Genomic DNA, 21253 nt, shown 5'->3' on the forward strand with positions numbered 1-21253 from the left:
ATGGAAATCTTACTTTATAATCACGTCTTATTTATCCAAATAATATCAGATATATAAAAGATTTTGTACTTAACATGGCTTGTTCCCTCCTACAATACCCAGTATAGATTTAAGTTAAAAAATACCTTCTGTAGAAGTAATTTTAAAATGCTGGCTTATGCAGAGTATCATCATGTCTACATTTCATTTTCAAGATGGAGAAGAATATCACACTAGTTGGATTACGATAGCTTCATAGTTAAGTCTTGAAATCAGGTGGTGCGGGTCCTCCAACTTTGTTCTTCTTTTGCAAGACGGTTTGGCTTTTTAGGTTCTTTGCATTTCCACATAAGCTTGTCAGTTCTACAGAACACCTACTGGTATTTTGTTTCATATTTCTTTAAATCTGTTGGTCAGCTTGGGGAGAATTTACATCTTAATTGTGAGTCTTCTAGTCCGAGAAGTTGGTCTGTCCAACTTTATGCCAGATTTCTTTAATTCTCTCAGATTTGAAGGGTTCAGTGTACAGATCTTACAGCTTTTACATTAAATTTATCCGAAAGAATTATATTTTTACACTACTCTAACTGCATTTTAAAATTTCACTTTCCATTTCCAGTCAAGATGGAGGCGTAGGCAGACATGGCTCGCCTCTTCACACTGCCTCATCAAAATTACAACTGCAGTGTAGAACACCCACCACTCAGAATCATCAGAAATCGAGTTGAATGGAAGTCTGACAACTACGGAATTAAAGAAACCACATCTATCCAGACTGAGAGGGCCACAGATGCAGAATGGGCTAGTTCCTTGTGAGAAGGATAAAAATTCAGGAGCGTTATCTTAGGAGCAAAGAGTCCTAGCCTAGCCTAGTCAGGAAGATAAGTCCCCATAATTTCTGGCTGCAAAAGCCAGCGGGTGAGTCCGTGGAAGAAATTTCTGTAGCCCGAAGCAGTTCATCTTAAAGAACCCACACAGACTTACTCACTTTCCCTCTGAGCTCCAGCACCCACCTGGTAGCAGCTCAAAAAATGCCAGTGGTACATAGAGAGAAACTGAGGTATCTGGAATCAAGGCCAGCAGAGGCCATTATCCCTTTTCTCAATCCTCTGCACCCAGAGCTGGCAGGCTGGTGCCATATCTGAGACTCCATGAAACTGGCTAGCACTATTTGACCTGCCTTGGAGATCCCCAGAGACTCTGCTTTACCTAGCTTACAGGCGCACCCAAGCTGCTTTTCCATATGAATGGCTGGTTTTGGCTCACACTTCACAATTTCCTAAATCCTCTCAAACAAGTAATAGCTGGCCTCAGTGAGGTCCAGGCCCAGCACTAGCAGCAGCCAGACTAGACTCACCACTTGGCTATGCCTGGGAATATCCAAGCCCAGCACAAGTAGCAGCTATCTCAGATTGCTTTACAACTCAGGCAAGGTGCCCCAGGAAAAACACAAGTGAGGGCTAACCTTGGCCTGCATCACCTGGGAAACCCCAGGACCAGCGCACCCAGTGGACAGCTACAGACCCCATCAAAGCACCACCATGCTGCCCCTGCACAGCTGAACCTCCAGGAGGGTGGAGGTTGGCGGTTAAGTGGTCACAGCCAGTCCTTGCAGCTGACTGGCCTGGGTAAATCCCTCCAGTTGATCTGCCAACCACAACCAAGGCTCAACTACTAGAGGAGGGTGTACTCAGCCCACATGAAGGGCGCACCTTGAGTACCCAGCTTGGGTGATAGAGGAGGCTATGCCACTGGACCCTGTAGGACACCTACTGCATTAGGACATAATACCACAACATGGAGTCAAAAGCAGCTCTACCTAATACATAGAAACAGACACAGGAAGGCTGCCAAAACAAAGAGACAAATAAACATGGCCCAAATGAAAGAACAGATCAAAACTCCAGAAAAAGAGCTAAAGGAAATGGAGGTAAGAAATCTGGCAGATGCAGAGTTCAAAACACTGTATATAAAGATGCTCAAGGACCTTAGTGAGGACCTCAACAGCATAAAAAAGATCCAGTCAGAAATGAAGGATACACTAATTGAAATAAGGAAAAATTTATAGGGAAACAACAGTAGAGTGGATAAAGTGAGAATCAAATCAATGATTTGGAACACAAGCAACAACCAGTCAGAACAAGAAGAAGAAAAAAAGAAAAAAATCCAAAAAATGAGGATAGCATAAGCAACCTCTGGAACAACTTTAAGAGGTCTAATATTCACATCATAGGGGTGCCAGAAGAAGAGATGAAGCAAGAAATTGGAAATCTGTTTCAAAAAATAATGAAAGAAAACTTCCCTAATGTGGTGAAGGAAATAAACATGGAGGTCCAAGAAGCACAGAGAGTCCCAAACAAGATGGATGCAAAGAGAGCCACTCTAAGACACATCCTAATTAAAATACCAAAGGTTAAACATAAAGAGAGGACCTTAAAGGCTGCAAGAGAAAAGAAGTTAGTTTCCTACAGAGGAGTTCCCATAAGACCATTTGTTGATTTCTCAAAAGAAGCTTTGAAGCCCTGAAGGGATTGGCAAGAAATACTCAGTCATGAAAAGCAGGGAGCTACAGCCAAGATTGCTCTAACCAGCAAAGCTATCATTTAGAATTAAAGGGCCAAAAAGAGCTGCCAAGACAAGAAAAAATTAAAGGGGTTCATCATCACCAAATCATTATTATATGAAATGTTAAAGAGACTTAAGAAAAAGAAGATCAAACTATGAACAATAAGATGGCAATAAATATATACCTGTCAACAATTAAATCTACTAAAACAAACTAAGCAAACAAGAACAGAGAGGCAGAATCATGGACACGTAGAATGTTTTGATGTTTGCCACATGGGAGGGGTGTGTGGGAGAAGAGGTGAAGAGGTAAGGGGATTAAGGAACCAATAGGTAGTTACAGAATAGCCGTGGGGATGTAAAGTCCAGCATAGGAAATGGAGTAGCCAAAGAACTTATACACATGACCCATGGACATGAACAATGGTGGGAGGATTGTCTGGGAAGGGGGTGCTGGGTGGAGAAGGGCAAAGGGGGAAAAATCTGAACAGCTAATAGTATAATTAATAAAATATCATTTAAAAATATTCACTTTCCGCCCTGGCTGGCGTAGCTCAGTGGATTGAGTGCAGGCTGCGAACCAAAGTATCGCAGGTTCGATTCCCAGCCAGGGCACATGCCTGGGTTGCAGGCCACGGCCCCCAGCAACCACACACTGATGTTTCTCTCTCTCTCTCTTTCTCCCTCCAGTCCCTCTCTAAAAATAAATAAATAAAATCTTTTTAAAAAAATTCACTTTCCATTTTTCACTCGCTTTTGAATATTGACCATTTATCCTGTACCTTGCTCAATTCACTTATGATTTCTGATAATATTCTTTAAATTCCTTTAAATATTTATGTATATTTATGTCATCTGTGAATATAGACAGTTTTAATTCATCTTTTAAATTTTAATTCTGTTTTCTTTTGGCTGTATTGTACTAGGTGGGACCTCTGAGGTGGTAAGAGCTGACAGAAGCTGAAAAAGACATTTGATCATTTATTGTGAATAACATTTATGAAAATAAATCTCACTGTTATTGCCTATTTATCTTACCAATAAATATTTTATCAAATACATAATGGTCCTTAACATAATGACCTGAGTCCTCCAGTAATACTATGTATAATAAAATTCCTTGGGTGTGAGGAAGTATGCTTCTAGCCCTACTGTGTTGTGTGTTGTTTTGTATTTTTATTTTTAAAGTCATGAATGGGTGCTGAATGCAGTCAAATGCATTTTCGTCTATTGAGATGATCTTACTGAATTACATTGATGGCTACTTAAATGTTAAGCCAACTTTCAATTCTTGGGATAAATCCTGTTTGGCCATGATGTATTAAAATTTAAAATATTGCTGAATTTGACAGCCTGATTTTCTGTTGAGGATTTCTAATCTATGTTGATGAGGGATACTAGGTCACGTCTCCTTTTTGAAGACTGGCATTACCTAATTTCAATAGTCAGGATGTACTGATTTCTTCTTTCTTTATTTATTTTTATTCTTTCATGAAACTTTCTATTTTATTTTTTTAAGTATATTTTATTGATTATACTATTACAGTTTTTCCAATCTTTCCCCCTCTATCCCCCCTTTTTCCTGCACTCCCAATTGTCCAGCATCCCCCCCCCCCAGTCATTTGGTTCATGTTCATGGGTTGTACATATAAGTTCTTTGACTTCTCTGTTTCCTATATCATTTTTGACCTCTCCCCATCTATTTGATGCCTACCAATTATGCTTCTTCCCTGTACCTTTTCCATGCAGTTTGATTTTCTGGTACCTCTGGTTGTTTATTGATTTTGGATTGGTTGTTGTCCTCCTTTTGGTTATGTGAAAAAGCAAAGGGTTTCTACCTACACTTCCATCTTGGCCGGAACTGGAAAGTAAGAATATTTTAGATGGAGAAAACCTCATTTATTCACTGAGTCTGCATGCAAATATAGCAGTGAATTAAACAAATGCAAGCCCTCATAGACTTCATGTTCTAGCAGAGAGGTGCAGATAGGAAACATCAGAAATAAGAAAAAATTAATGCTATAAATGCCAGAAAGGAAAATAAAGCAGGAAGTGGATATAGGTAGTTGAGGATAGAGGACTACAAATATAAAGAAGAGTGCTCAGTGAAGACCTGTTGAGGAGGAGACAATGTCATACAAATTAAGGACATGAGGGACTTCCAGTCAAGACGGCAGAGTAGATAGACATGCTTTGCTCCCTTGCACAACCATAAGAAGGATCACAACTAACCTCAAAACAGAAAATACCCGGAACTGCCGTAAAACTGAACTGTTTAGAAGTCTGACAACCCAGCATTTAATGAAGCCATATGCATCCAGATGGGTAGGAGGGGCAGAGGTGGGCAGCCAGGGTGGAGAGGATACAGTGTGGTGGTGGTAATGCAGCAGCAGCCAGCAGAACAGGTGGTCCCACATTCACCTATGGTGGACAAAATTTGGAGGGACACCTTGGAAGCAAGCGACTCCAGCCCCAGGCCAGACCACGCAGCTCAGAGTTCCAGCGCTGGGAAATTAGAACCTCATAACTTCTGGCTGTAAAACCAGTAGGGGTTGAAGTGGTGGAAGAAACAGCCAGTGTCTCAGGAAAGTCCACTTAAAGGGTCTGCATGGTCCTAGAATGAACTCAAACCCACCCTCTCTGGGAACTACCCCCAGGATAGCAGCTAGAGGAGTACCAGTTGTGTACAGGAAGGGGGTGAAGTGACTGGAAATGGCAAACGCCAAGCAAGCCTTCAGCAGCCAGACAGCAGCATTGTTCCCTTTCCAATCCCTGCCACATGTACAGAACCACAAAATGGTGAAGTAGGCTGCCCTGCTCTGATGAGTACCTAAGGCTGCACACCACACAAGGTAACAGGTACGCAAGGATAAGTAGTCAAAGCAGGTCTATCTAATACAAAAAACAGGGAGGCTGCCACATTGAGGAAACAAAGAAACATGGTTCAAATGAAAGAATGGAATAAAACCCCAGAAAAAGAACTCAGCGACATGGAGGTAGCCAACCTACCAGATGCAGAATTCAAAACACTGGTGATAAGAATGCTCAGAGAACTCATCAAGTGCAGCAAAACATAAGGGAAGAAATGAAGGCTGCACTGAGTGAAACAGAGAAAAATCCACAGGGAACCAACAGGGAGAAGGAAGCCAAGGTTGAAATCAACAATGTGGAACATAAGGAAGAAATAAACAATCAGAACAGAATGAAGAAACAATAACAAAAAAATGAGAGTATAAGAAGCCTCTGGGACAACTCCAAAAGTGCAAACATCTGAATCATAGGGATGCCAGGAGGAGAAGAGGAAGAGCAAGAAATTGAAAACTTATTTGAAAAAAAAATGAAGGAGAACTTTCCCAATCTGGTAAAGGAAATAGATATACAAATGCAGGAAGCCCAAAGAGTCCCAAACAAGTTGAACCCAAAAAGGAACACACCAAGACACATCATAATTAAAATGCCAAAGATTAAAGATAAAGAGAGAATCTTAAAAGCAGCGAGAGAAAAGCACATAATTACCTACAAAGGAATTCCCATAAGACTGTCAGTTGATTTCTCAAAAGAAACCTTACAGGCAAGAAGGGACTGGTAAGGAGTATTCAGAGGAATGAAAAGCAAGGACCTACAACCTAGATTACTCTCTCCAGCAAAGCTACCATTTAGAATTAAAGGGCAGATAAAGTGCTTGCCAGAAAAGGTAAAGCTAAAGGAGCGAGTCATCACCAAGCCCTTGTATGCAAAATGTTAAAGGAACTTATTTAAGAAAAAGAAGACCAAAACTAAAATGACAATAAATTCACAACTATCAACAACTGAATCTAAAAAACAAGCAAACAACTAGAACAGGGAGAGAATCATAGATATGGAGATCATTTGGAGGGTTATCAGGGAGGGGGAAGGGAGAGAATGGGGGAAAAGGTACAGGAAATAAGCATAATTGGTTGGTACAAAATAGAGGAAAGTTAAGAATAGTATAGGAAGTGGAGAAACTGAAGAACTTACATGCACAACCCATGGACATGAACTGGATTGTGGGGAGGCTTGCTGGAAGGAAGGGGGGTTACTGGACAGACAGGGGCAAAGGGGGGGAATTGGGAAAACTAATAGCATAATCAACAAAATACACTTAATATAAAATAAAAGTATTGAGAGTATCTCGTTTGCCTATTTAGGAAAGGGTACTTAAGGAAAGGAAACAAATGCATGAAGCAAGCACACGTGTGCTGTATTTAAAGAAGAACAAGGAGACTGGTATGGCTGGAGTAGATAGAGAAGAAGGAGAGGTTGGGGAGAAGGCAGAGTACAGAGCCTTGTAGGCAATTTTAAGAATGTTGCCTTTTATTTGAATTGATACGGGAAGCCCCTGTAGAGGTCTTTGAGCAAAAGAGTAACGTATTCTAGTTTAGGCTTTAACAGTATCAGTCTTGATGCTTCTGAGGATAAACTAAAGGGATGTCAGGGTGGAGCAGAGAGACCAGGTAGGAGGCTATTGCAGTGATTCCAGCAAGAGGTAACAGTAGTTTGGATCAAGTTGACAGCAGCAGATATGATAATGAATGGTCAGATTGGTGTAATCCTTAAAGGTGGAGGCAAGAAGATTTCATGGCAGAGCAGATGTGGAGGTGCAGTGTGAAAGAAAAAGAGTTAGGAATGACCCCAATTCTTTTGGCTAAACAACTAGGATTGAAGTATTGTTAACTGAAGTGGGGGGAAATGGAGGAGGAACAGATTGATTTGAAGATTAATAGTTTAGTTTAACACAGGTTCAATTTAAGATAGACTCTAACTAGATTTCCCAAGTGTAGCTAATATGCAATTGGAGTTTAGAGTTAGAGTTTAAGAAAAGCAGTCCAGTCTGGAGGTTATAACTTAGTAGTTTAAATGTATTCAAAGCCATGAGACTAGATGAGATCACTGGGGGGTCAAGTTATAAAAGAGATAGAAGGATTGAGGCCTGACTTACTCCATTCCTAAGAATGAGGGGAGATGAGAAGGAACAAGCAAGGGACTAAAAAGGAGCAGCCAGTGAGGTAAGAGAAGAACCAGGAGAGTATATTGTTAAGGAAACCAAGTAAAGCATTTTAAGGAGGAAGAAGTAATCAGCTATGTCAGTTGCTGTTGATAGATAGGTCAAGTAAGATGAGCATTCAGAACTGGCCATTAGATGTTTTGGTGACTTGATAAGAGCAGTTTTGAGGAGCGCTGGGGTGAAAGCCTGATTGGAATGGGTTTAAGAGTGTGGCAGCTGAGAACCTGGAGAGGGCAAGTACTGTATAAATAACTGGTTTCTGAAGAGTTTTGCTGTAAAGGGAGTAAAGAAAGGTGTGGTCACTAAGGGGACAGTGGGAATAAAAAGAGAGTTGTCTGTGTTTTTGAAGGGGAACAGCAGTATATTTGTATGCCAACAAGAATGGCATAGTAGAACAGGAAAAACTGATGCAAGAGGAAGGTGAGAATTGCTGGTGTGATGTATTTGAGAAGGCCGAAGGAGAGCTTTCAGAGCACATGTGTGGTGGTGGATTTTGCTGGGATCAGGTCTGTTGGGGATCCCCATGACCATTCCCAGGCTCTGTGATTCTCCAGGAGGACTCATAGGACTCAGCACATAGTTCTACTCAGGTTATGATTTATCAGGTTGGCCAAAAAGTTTGTATGTTTTTTTCCATAAAATAAGACATTTTTTCATTTTCGCCAGTAACTTGATTGATTTGGATATTTCGAGTATGTCATCTATCTCTCTCATGATATAACATTCATTGTTCTCAATTTATGTCTCAATTTGATCGATATGAACTTCACCTGGTCTGTCTGACTGTGGAGCATCGTCCAGTGAAAAGTCTCCAGCATGAAGTTTCATCAGCCACGTTTGACACATTTGATTAGTCACATAGCACCTTGTCCAGACACTGCACACACCCTTTTTTGCATTTCAGTTGTGTTTTTACCTTTCTTGAGATAATAAAGTATAATATGCTGAAAATGTTGAGTATTTTCTTCCACATTCAATATTAAAATGACTGCACAAAAATTCACCAATTTTGATAAGTTTTTTTAAATGCATGCTCATGCTGATGTGACAGCTGTCAAAGTACGATCTAACAAAATTGTTTCAAATGAAGTTAAAGACAACTAAGTGCTGCTGGAGCCATTTCATGGGAAAAAACCAAATGAACTTTTTGGCCCACCCAATTATTACAGTGAAAGGACACAAAGCAAAATCAGCAAACAAAAAGGTGCATGGAGGTGAAGTATGGAGGAGAATGCAGGGTGAGCTCTCAGAAGTACTCTTGCAGGGGAGTCACACCAGGTGCATTTAATGTCTACAACAACATGTGTGAAGTGTCTATGAGAGCAGTTCATTAGAGACTCAATGTTCAAGATTTTTATTGATGATTGGTTGTATTGACACCCTGTGCCTACCACATACCAAAATCCCAATGAGAAGGACAGTAGTGTTCAGCATAAAGGATGTTGTTTGCACAGTGTTGGCATAGTGAGACATTCTTATCATTTAGGGAATGATGGGAACCCTCCCAAAATCTAAGGTCCCAGACTGCAGAGCAGAGCTAGCCTTGTATCAGTCTGTTCTAAGGATAGCAGTTTCAGGTCTACAGTGTTAACCGTTTTCTGCACAAGGTCCATTTTATTCGCAGTAACAGCATAGAAGGCATAGATAAAGGATCAGTGTGAAGGACGATGAGCAAAAGTTTGATAGTGAAACTGAGGATACCGTGTAGAGGTAGGAGAAATTTTTTCAAAATGCAATACTTAAATTTAAGAAGTAAAATATATAATTGTTAGTGAATACATGTTGTGAAATGTTGGTTTATTTTTAAACACAGGTGCATAATAGGGAAATAATTTGATGAGATAAGCTATATCAATATGATGAGGTCACTGTAGCAACCCTAGTTTTTATGGTTTCCTAGTATTTCCAATTTTAAACAAATGAGCCTATAAAATCTAGTAACCTGGTATACACCAAGCATAATTATATCTCTTATAGCCAATATAACAAATGATAAAGCATGACTTGCTAGACCCAAGTTTTCTGATTTTGGTTCAGAAAATCAAATGTGTTTCTGTAGTTTGTGATAAGAGGTTAAATAAATAGTTTAATTCTTTTCTGTTTAGAGAGAAGTTTTAGTATTGTTATTATGATGCTAAGTATTAATTATGCTTTGGTGTTTTTTTTTAATAGGGTCAAGCATTTGCTCCAAAGAGTGTGGCAATAATTGGTCATTCTATGGGTGGCCTTGTTGCAAGGGCATTGCTGACACTGAAAAATTTTAAACAGGATCTGATAAATCTCCTTATTACACAAGCCACCCCCCACGTTGCTCCTGTGATGCCGTTAGATCGCTTCATCACAGGTGAGTTGCTGTCACATTAGCACTAACGGACCTCCCCACTGTTGTTTAGAATGAAACAAATACTTGCAGCTACTCCCTTTAGAGCGTGCTGCAGATTCATCCACGGGTGGAGCCGCTCAGTTTCAGATCACCTCCAATTCCGACTGTCTCTTTCTCTGCGACTTTCAACTCAGGCTCATAGTTGAAGCTGCTGTTAGTTTTCTGTGTCTATAGCATCTTACATGGATGGCATATGTCTTGTTGTCCCTAGGCACTTGAGCTTAGGTTTAGTTATTCTTGAGGATGACTCCCCGTCTCTTAAAGTGTGTTTAAATTTCCTGTGTTTTGTTAACTTCCCAGTACTCTACTCAAAATAAGCATATTTTTAAGCAAAATGGTAGAAAAGTCCTGTTTTAAAATAAACAGCTCTGCTAACACTATGTGGTGAGGTAGAATTGCTAATGTTCATTGAGATCTTACTATATTTCAGATATTGTGTAAAGGACTTTCTATGCGGTATTATTAAGTCACTTAGTCCTTATAGCGGTCCTTTGAGGTAAGTGCCATTGTTATCCCCATGTTTATGGATGGGAAAAAAAGAGTCCAAGACAAAGGTTTTGCCCAAAGTTACATTGGCAAGAAAATAGCGGAGCCAGTATTTGACCCTGGTAACCTTGTTCCTGGGCCTGTGCTCTTAACTTCCGCATGCTGTCCTGCCTCTTAATGAGTACATCGTTACTAGGGAAATAAAATTATGGATAATGCTCTAACGTTGCAGGAAATTTTGAACAGTAAGCGTCTATGATTGCTGTCAGGTAATTGAATAGCGATAATGTCACAGAGTAAGAATTAAATGCCTGTCAGCTTTTTATTCAAGTCGCATATTATCTTCACTGCTTATTGCAGTATTATGTGAATAGAAGAAAATCTTTAGAAAGAAATAATTCTTTCTCATGATCAGTACATTTACTCAACTTCTTACCCTATCAGATTTTCTATTATCTTAATTGTGAAGAAACTTGTGTTTCTAGTTAAGTGAGACATACACCCTGGTGACTCCAGAGCACAGCAGTGGTTGTCCAGAGCACCCGTCCTAACAGAACATGGCCAAGGAGTAATTTGCTGGAATATCTGATACGATCGTACTGAACAGTGAAGTTTGATTTTTCTCATTACATTGAACACTTTTCCTGTAGCAGTTTTTTAATGAAAAATTTTTGTTTTATTGTTGAAGTTATTTAAATCTAACTCTAATAATTATAAATTACCTATAGGTTTAGAAAAAAGTCAAAGGCATAGACAAGTCACAACACTTGTAGCATAATTGAGAACTCTTCCTTACTGCATTTTATATGTAGATGAGTCCTGTAGGTTTAAATTGGAATTACTGAAAATACATTTAAAATTATTTGAGGAAAACTTTTAAGAGATTTGGGGGTTTTTTTGTTTTTTTTTTTTTTTAGATTTTATTTTTATTTATTTTTAGAGAAGGAGGGGAGGGAGATAGAGAGAGAGAGAGAAACATCAATGTGCGGTTGCTGGGGGTCATGGCCTGCAACCCAGGCATGTGCCCTGACTGGGAATCTAACCTGCGACACTAAGAGATTTGGGTTTTACTGTTTTAATGGATAGCGATACTCTGTCTCTAAAAGGCTCAGGCTGAACTGCTTCTTAGGACCACGGTGTTCTTACTGTGATGAGCAAGCTTCTTTCCCGTTTGTTCCGTATTTATTTTTTATTGCATTAGGTCAGAATTAGAATGTAAAAACAAATGTTCAAGGGTGGTAGATTTTAGGTCTTTAGGAGACTCATACCCCTCCAGAAGTAGATCCTGTTTATGGTTGGTAGAAATTCTGCCCTTCACTAGGGCAAGGGGAGGCCTGCGAGGAGCCCCACACTCAGAGGGCCCTGTGCTGGTGCTGCCATTCCCCACCGGGTTTTGCACGTACAGGCCAAGCATCCTCCCCACTGAAGGCTGTGCCTTTACTTTCAGACCATATTCCAGGAAGCCAAGCCTCTAGACTGTTCTTGTCCATATGCCCCAAGCTCATTTCCAGGGCCTGTGTGGGCCTCTTATTTGATTCTGTTCTGAGGGTAGGGAAGTACAAGTTTGAGTCGTGGCCAAGCAGTGGCTTTGCACAAGGTACAGATAGCACGGAGGCCCTTGTGATGCAGGATGGAATTGGGATGGGAAGAGAAGGATGATGGCACAGCGATGGCCCATAGATGGGCTCGCCCTATGCTGCCATTATCCAGTGTCCAACTCTGAGGTGTCCTAGAATTCTGCATTTGAACCTGGCCTTCCAGGTTGAGAAAATATATCTGATTTTTTTTTAAGATTTTGTTTATTTATTTTTAGAGAGGGAAGGGAGGGAGAGAGAGACAGACAGAGAGAGAACATCAATGTGTGGTTGCTGGGGGTTCTGGCCTGCAACCCAGGAATGTACCCTGGCTGGGAATCGAACCTGGGACACTTTGGTTCCCAGCCCGCGCTCAATCCACTGAGCTACACCAGCCAGGGAATATATCTGATTTAACAGTTTGCCAGTGGGAATTTTGACTTTTCATTATTTAGTCATATGGCATGTGTACCCCATGGTACTCTTACGCTAGGCTTTGCATATATTAGGAATGGGTTTGCGTGGTCACAATCTAAGTAAATGCTGCTGAAATCTTTAATGGGAGCTGTATGCTGTTCTGAAATATTCGAAGCCCTCAATGGGATCAAATACCAGGATAAAAATGCATTGTTTTGATAAATAGAAGAGGAAATGAGAACTCCTCTCCCCTGACCTCAAGTCTTGACAGTAAAATTTTCTCATTGTTCATAGAAAAAGTGGAAAAATTGTCTGCAAGTTCTTCCAGTTGAACTACTTAATTGCACTAAAGAGAGAGAACGTTAGCCCTCAGATTTTCCACAGCTGCATAGTTCCAAGACTAGAATGTTATTGTCCTGATAGATTTTATTTTAAGAACTTAGGTAGTATTTTGTGTGGTGGTAGTTGGCTGCAGGGGAGAGCTGCTAAGCCTTAATAAGGATACTGCATAATTAGGAAGATCTATTACTCTTTAGCATAGTAAACTCTTATCTTTGGAAGAATTTTAGGTTTTTTAGGTTTGTGTGGCTTGTGAACAAGTAGCATCCTTTTGGAATGTAGAGACTTGTTTGCATATCAATTTGTCAAGCTAAAAAATTTGGGTATCTTTTTTCACTATTGATGCCTTCAGTTAACACTTAGTATTTGTAATCTGATTTAATGGGGTAAGCAGAATATCTATAAAATATTAAAATAGAGAAATGTGAATACCATTGTTTATAGATAATTCAGATGCCTTAGAAATTCAGTTTAATATTAATATTATGGATATCTTAATGGTGTATGGAGTGACTACTAATTTTTAATGTCTTTTTTATTTTCTGCCAGATTTTTATGAGACTGTAAATGACTATTGGATTCTAAATGCTGGACACATAAATTTAACCACGCTCTCTGTAGCTGGAGGATTCCGGGATTACCAAGTTCGATCAGGACTGACTTTTCTGCCAAAACTAAGCCATCATGCCAGTGCCTTATCTGTCGTGGTAATCTTTTTTAAAGACTCTACTGAAATAGTGACATGATGAGCGCAGAGGGGCATGAGAGGAGAAGTAACGTGTCGCTGCTTGGAAGTGACTGCTGAGGTGGTGTCGTGCCGCTCCTGTGCTTGCGTGCGTGTGTGGGAGGCAGAGATACAGGGAGAGGGAGCACGTGAGTGAGCGAATGAATGCATGGGTGAACGATGCTGAGAAGGCAGGCATGGATGCTTGTGTTCACAGAAAGTAAAAAGGACCTTAGGGACTGTGAAAATAAATCTTAATTATGAGAAATAATTGTTTCTTGTTTAAAATAAGTGCCTATGCATCAATTAGAGTTGTTACATATAAGAAAGTGTGGACTGAAGTCCACAGGCCTCTTGTTCCATCTGAGTGGTGTGCTGTGTACTCTTGTAGCAGAATATCAAACATAACATATACTCTTGATTGGTAAACTTCAAGTTTTACCAATTCTAGAATTTAAAAATTAGCTGTCAGAAATTAATAGTGTAAACAGAACCCTGATTAATTAATTTGCTAATTATTCTTCCTTGCTAGGACATCAAGTATTTGGTCTTTACATAACCTCTGTAAAGTCAGTTCAGGTTTCCTTTTAGGGCTTATATTATTTCTTGTATTTTTCACCTGAAATCTTCAGTTAAGATGTTAACTTTTTTTAACTCAACATACACATGATCTTCCAATATAACTTAATTTCTAAAAAAATCCATAGTTCCTTTTGCTTTTTAGAAGCTAGTGCTTTCTTTCGTAGTTACTGATTTCATAAATACTCCTTTGCATAGTTCATCTGTTGCCCCACCTTAAGTTGCTGTCCACTCATCAAGCAGGTACTCACTGAATGCTTGCCATACACAGAACAAAAATTATTAAGCGGTTCTGCTATCACCCACCATTTTCCTGTAACTGGAGTTGTGGTATAGCCGTAGTAGCTTCGGAACAAAATTGGTAAATCTCTCAAACCTCATTGTTGGTATGAATATTATTTGATGTTGAATGTTTTGGGCAGACATTTCCTGGAAGTCCTCAAAACATTAAATGTCAACTCTGTAGTAAATGCCGATGTTTTAGTTAGTCACATGGAATTAGAGACAACTTATTTCCAAGACTCGGTTTAGAGCACGAGGCTGTGTTGATACCACATCCTGCAGCTTCTTTCTGAAAGAACTTTGGTCTTTTCAGATATGTGTGCATGCACGTGTGTTTCCCTGTTTTCTTACCCATTGCTAATGTATTGCTTTCAGGGCAACTTGTATTTCTGTATCTCTGATGAAAATATTTTACTTACGGAATTTTCTCAAAGCTGGTTATTTTATAATCTGTTTTATTTAGTTTTTTAGATTCAAAACAATCTAGGTCTTTCGTGTTTTAAAGTATGTTCACTTAAAAAAATCATTAAGAAATAACAGTTTTTTAATGATTATCTCAAGAATGGTTAAATGACATTTACATCCACTGGGCCTAGAAAAATTGCTTAAGTTAGCAGTTATATTGGTAGGGTAAGCTAAACTCTTGTTATATGTACTCATGCAGGTGATGGCACTTAAACACAATAGAGGTTTACATGTACTCATATAATTGCCCAAGGTGTGTATTTAAGTTGGTGGGTGGTTTTTTGAAGAAGTCTCATAAGGGACCTAGGCTGACAGTAGGCACCCCCTTCTTGAATGTTCTGCTTTTGAGGTTGCTCTAATCATCACTGTTTCAACCCACAGGAAGAGGGAAGAAGAGCAGTCAGGCCTGGAAATGCACACATCACTCCTGTTCACATTCTGATAGAGAACAATTAGTCGCACCTTAAAGTAAGAGAGGCCAAGAGATGTAGTCTAGCCAAGTGTGCGAGAAGGCCAGAATGGATTTTGGTGGACATTCAGAAGTTTTCACCAAAGATCATGAGCAACTGCCTTTATTATTTGTGTTGCCTTTCCCTCTTTCAACTCTAGCTCTGGTGCATTCATTAGCCTGAATGAAAGTAAACCCGTTTTATGTTCTTGGTAATGGTAAGTGCTGTCTGCTGTGAGTTCTTACTCTGCTGAGCATCTGATACAATCTTAGAACCACAGTGAACTCTCATTGTCTTGACTTTTTAAATAAGCTGCCAGCAGTAATTCCTAAATGAGGTACCCAATGTTTATGAGTTCATAAGTTCAAGTAAGCTATAGATTCCTCCCACTTTAGAGTCTGGACTGAAGGGTGTTATGTCATTGTTAGGAAGCCTTCTGCAATAGTTACATTTTTTAGGAGTCCTTGCCATTGTGTCTCTAACAAGTAGTATATATACCCAGTCATCTAGTGATTTTTTTCAAAGTAAGTAACCCTGGACCCTACTTGTAAGAGTCTGATTTGATAGTTTTGGAATTGTGATCAGGCATATTTCTTTTGGAAAACATCTTCAGGCTAAGGTATTTATCAGGCACACTCTGATTAAGAAGAAATATCTTAGAATTTATCAGTTGGTCTGTTTAGAACTAAAGTTATTAAAATATCTATTATGATTTACCCATAAACTATGATTTATTAAAGAATCATAAACACAGTCTCTTGTTAGAGTAATAAGGAGACATTAAACTCAGGAGGGAATCTGGATGCTTTAATGATTTTTAAAGGGTGATATAAGTGTGACTAAGCAGTAATGACAGGAAAATTTTTTTATGCAGGAAATACCTTATTATTTTTGGATCACCTTTTATAAGAATACATCATTTAAAAATGTCTATGCATCATAAAATAGCAAAACTAATGCTGCATGTTTCTAAATATTAGCTTGTAAATACTTCAGGCCTTTTGGAGAATAACAAATGTGCTTTTCTTAAGTTTAATTTTTTGTTTGTTTCTTTCCTTCTAGAGTACAGCAGTGCCTAAGACCTGGGTGTCAACAGACCACCTCTCCATTGTGTGGTATGTAGATATAATTTATTTTGATGGTTTCTGGTGGTCCTCTCTTCTCGGCAGTGCATTGATTGGTTTGTTAACTTTCTGAGAGTTTCATTCATACATAAATAAGGATTTGGGAGACAGATTAATTTAGGAGTTTCGAACTCTAAACTTGATTCTTGTCTCAGTGTGACCAAGATTCCCTTGATAACCTATGAAATAATCTGAGAACCAGTAGCATCAGTCTCAAGTGAAGGTAGTATCAGATATCCAAAGTTTAGTTTGTTGTAGCTGGGCAGAATCAAAGGCACTTGTTTTAGGACTTCCTGAGCTCTCTCCACAGGTCATCAAACTTAGGGACTTGATGGATACAACATTGGTTATTCTAGAGTAGCACATGGAAAACCAAGCTGGAATTAGATTTACCCTTAATATAAATAAATAGATTAAATATTGCTCGAAAAATATGTAGACCCTAGTATCTTATCTCTATGTGTTCTGGCTTAAAGGTTCTCTTTTTCACCTTCCTCGGGCTCTGCAATCAGTGGTGCCTGCAAGAACCACACAGCTCAGGCATGTAACAGTGGTGTAGGCCACATCTGCAGCTGGGGCAGACGAGGAAATTTAGGGAACATAGAGGGACCTTGTCGGTTCCACTGCCAGTCATTTGGGAAGATTTAATTTGCTTTATTTTTGCTTCAACTTTAAAAAACTTGCTTAATAATGATGATTTCTTAAACGATTTTAGAGTTTACAGCAATAAAGGAAACTCAAATATTTGATTAAATAATAGAATTGTGTGTGTTTGTATCAAAAGTATATTATTAAAGTTTCATTTGTAACACATTTTATTCTTCAGGTGCAAACAATTACAATTGACTACAGTTCGAGCATTCTTTGATCTTATTGATGCTGACACTAAACAAGTATGTATTTTTAAACTAAAAATTATTTCAGTAAAGTAAGAGCTTTGTTGCAGCAGTGGTAGAATTAATACTTTTTTTTACTTTGATGTAAATAGAAGTCTATATCTTATGTTGATTATAACTACTTTCAAAGTAGAAATATTCTTGTTTAGTGGAGGGAAAGGGGGTGGGGGAAGTAGAAGAGGGTAAAGGGATAAATGGTGACAAAGGAGACTAGACTTGGGTGGTAGGCAAACAATACAATATACAAGTAATTTATATATATATTTCTATTTATATAATTCTATATATATAAAATAGAATTGTATACCTGAAACCCATATGATTTTATTAACTAATGTCATTCCAGTAAATCAAATAAAAATTTTTTAAAAAAGAATGCAATGAAAGTGAAGAGTCCTTAAATTTTCCCCCAGTTCTTCCTCTTAAATTAAAATACATATATTCTTTTAGCTTTATTTAGTTAATAGAAATACTAGCAAGCTATTTTATCATTTTTTTCTTAGTAATGTGTTATAGACCTCATGATCTAGAGTATTAGATATTTTTGTTTAAATTTTTTAGAATGCATCTTTACCTTTTTTTTTTTCAAAAACAACAGATTTTTAATGATGTATTTTATTGATTATGCTATTACAATTGTCCCATTTTCCCCCCTTTATTCCCCTCTGCCCTGCACAGCCCCTCCTACCCACATCCCCCCCCCCCACTCCTGCTTTTGTTCATGTCCATGGGTCATACATATAAGTTCTTTGGCTTCTACATTTCCTATACTATTCTTAACCTCCCCCTGTCTATTTTCTACCTACCGTTTATGCTACTTATTCTCTGTACCTTTCCCCCCCTCTCCCCCTCCCACTCCCCTACTGATAACTCTCCATGTGATCTCCATTTCTGTGATTCTGTTTCTGTTCTAGTTGTTTGCTTAGTTTGTTTTTGTTTTAGGTGTGGTTGTTAATAACTGTGAGTTTGTTGTCATTTTACTGTTCATATTTTTTATTTTTTTCTTAGATAAATCCCTTTAACATTTCATATAATAATGGCTTGGTGATAATGAACTCCTTTAACTTGACCTTATCTGAGAAGCACTTTATCTGCCCTTCCATTCTAAATGAAAGCTTTGCTGGATAGAATAATCTTGGATGAAGGTTCCTGCCTTTCATGACTTGGAATAGTTCTTTCCAGCCCCTTCTTGCCTCTAAGGTTTCTTTTGAGAAATCAGTTGATAGTCTTATGGGAACTCCTATGTAGGTAACTATCTCCTTTGCTCTTGCTGCTTTTAAGATTCTCTCCTTATTTTTAATCTTGGTGTGTCTTGGCGTGTTCCTCCTTGGGTCCAACTTCTTTGGAACTCTCTGAGCATCCTGTACTCCCTGGAAGTCTATTTCCTTTGCCAGATTGGGGAAGTTCTCCTTCATTATGTTTTCAGATAAGTTTTCAATATCTTGCTCTTCCTCCTCTCCTTCTAGTACCCCTATGATTCAGATGTTGGAACATTTAAAGATGTCCTGGAGGTTCCTAAGCCTCTCCTCATTTTTTTGAATTCTTGTTTCTTCATTCTTTTCTGGGTGGATGTTTATTTCTTCCTTCTGGTCCACACTGTTGATCTGAGTTCCAGTTTACTTCCCATCACTGTTGGATTTCTGTGCATTTTCCTTCATGTCACTTAGCATAACCTTCATTCTTTCATCTAATTTGTGACCAAATTCAACCAATTCTGTGAGCATCCTGATCACCAGTGCTTTGAACTGTGCATCTGATAGGTTGGCTATCTCTTCATTAGTTGTATTTGTTCTGGAGCTTTGATCTGTTCTTCCATTTGGGCCATTCTTTTTTGTCTTGGCACACCTGAGCCATGAAAGGTTAAGTGCCTAAGGCAGGTTCTGCTGAAAGGACTGATGTACCTGACTGACTCAGAATGTGCAGGTAGAAATGCTAGAGTAACTCGTCCCAGTGTAAAAAGTCTACCTGCATCCACACAACTGCGGTTCCTTAGGAGAAAGTATGTTCTCGGTAGAAGGGATGGATCACAGCTTTTTTCTTTCCCACATCTTTACCTTTCTGATAGGATCAAAATATCTATATTTATTGAATAACTGAAATTCATCAGAACTTAAATTATGTAATTCTAGAAGTTGAAGCTTTTCTGTAATGAGATTTCTCATATAAACTCTGCAAACTAATGATTTTACAAGTAGTTCATTTACCAGGACACCTGGAAATCATGGTGCCCGTTATAGAACATCATATTACTCTTTCATCTCTTTCTTGTCTGCCAGCAGTTAAATTAGTGGGCATCAAGGATTACGGCAAAATTCAGAGAGGTCTGTCCATTAACCTGCATGTCTTTTTTCTGTGAATTTGGAGCACATTGCCATCATTCATCTCAAACAGCTTTTCCCCTCATGCCGTCTTGCCAGTGCCTCATTCGCTATTCAGTAGACACGTGTTTGGGAACTGTGGCTCTGGCTTCTCCTCTTAGGGAAAAAGTTCCTTGAAAATTAGGTAATTTTTTTTAGTATGGCAAAGCATTACAGCCCATGTATTTTTGGATTCTTTCTCCTGAGGATTCTTATTCTTTTAGAGACTAGCCCTTTTCTCAATAGATCTCTAAGTAATACTTTTCTTACTATTGTGTCCTAAATCTTGCTCCTGTAGCATTCTCTCCTGGAGAGGTGGTAGTGTCATATTTTTCTTCTTAACCCTTAAGAAAGCTGCATAACTGCTTTAGAATCATAGACACTTAGCTCTCCCCTGAGGAATGCAATTAAAGAAAGACCTAAACCATTCTTTGTTACACCGCATTTTAAGCTACAAGGTACCATAATTAAATTAGTATATTTATTAAAGTAAGTAAGCTTTTATAGAGTTAATATTGTGAATTGGTAGTGGAATACAAACATTTTTTAGTTTTCAACATTGTTTTAAATGTGTTAACTATGGCAAACATTTTTAGTTGTTTTGAGAGAATGCAGCTATGTACAGTAATAGAATCAATTAAAATTGCAAGACCAGTTTGTATTTGTAATACATTTGGTAGGTGTAGGAAAAACCCCATATCAACGGAAGAGAACAGGAATGTCTCAGGCAGGTATAGTCTTTAAATATTGTACATAAAACTAATTTTAATAAATCAAATCTTGTTTTCCATTAAATCCTCAGATGAGAAAACTCTAATACTAGTGCCTAATAAGTTATAATTCTAAATGGATAAGTATTTTATAGACACATTTTAAGGGACAAGAGAAGTTTTTAATAACATACTGCTAAGAATTAAAATATTATGAAACTGAGTTCTGTTTCACAAACTCACTATATTAATGGACTGGACTAAATGTTAGACAGTAAAATGTTAGTATATGATTCTACCTCAAGAAGCATATAGCCTAGAATGAAAAGCAAGCATGCATACAAGGGAAACTAGAACTCAGATCATAGTCATTCATGTAGTACCAAGGAACCAGAATTAGAATGTAATTTTTGATGGTTATCAGCATACACATTATAGCTGAAAACTATAGAGAAGAAGATATTCTAGAGAGTAGATAAGGATGGGTGAGTCTGACTTAACTGAAATTTTGGTTGAAAGACCCATGGCATTTAATATCTTGCAGTCAGATGTGGCCGTTTTAAAAAATAATCAAAACCAGTTTTGTATTAGACTGAAGTGGTTGAAGTATAGAATTTGCATCAGTGAAGTAACATTCCACTTCACTTTCCTCAATTCTAGATACATATCTAGAGAATTATATTCTGTTTTGTATATCATATTTTAAGAAGGGAACATTAATAGACTTGAGTTTACGCAGGGAAGGAAGGCAGGCGGAGTGGAGGAACAGTTACAGTTGATGTTTTTGAAGTTATTTGGTCTGTAGAAGAAACATCTGATTTAGGTGAGGGACATAACAATCTGTAAGTTCTTAAAGGGCAGTCTCCAACCTATATATCAAAGCAACAAGGAGTCACAT

At 38.4% G+C, this 21253-nt stretch overlaps 1 protein-coding gene across 2 annotated transcripts in view; it reads left to right on the forward strand.

The window, feature by feature from the left end:
- Positions 1-21253, forward strand: part of PGAP1 (post-GPI attachment to proteins inositol deacylase 1) — a 79707-nt gene that overhangs the window by 20254 nt on the left and 38200 nt on the right. For both annotated transcript variants that reach the window (XM_036023147.1, XM_028509377.2), the window contains exons 4-7: positions 9743-9914; positions 13319-13476; positions 16331-16383; positions 17219-17285. In XM_036023147.1, the coding sequence (XP_035879040.1) occupies positions 9743-9914; positions 13319-13476; positions 16331-16383; positions 17219-17285 (450 nt within the window). The remainder of the gene's footprint in view (positions 1-9742; positions 9915-13318; positions 13477-16330; positions 16384-17218; positions 17286-21253) is intronic.

Source organism: Phyllostomus discolor, chromosome 4 (assembly GCF_004126475.2).
Source record: "Phyllostomus discolor isolate MPI-MPIP mPhyDis1 chromosome 4, mPhyDis1.pri.v3, whole genome shotgun sequence".
Taxonomy (NCBI): Eukaryota; Metazoa; Chordata; class Mammalia; order Chiroptera; family Phyllostomidae; genus Phyllostomus; species Phyllostomus discolor.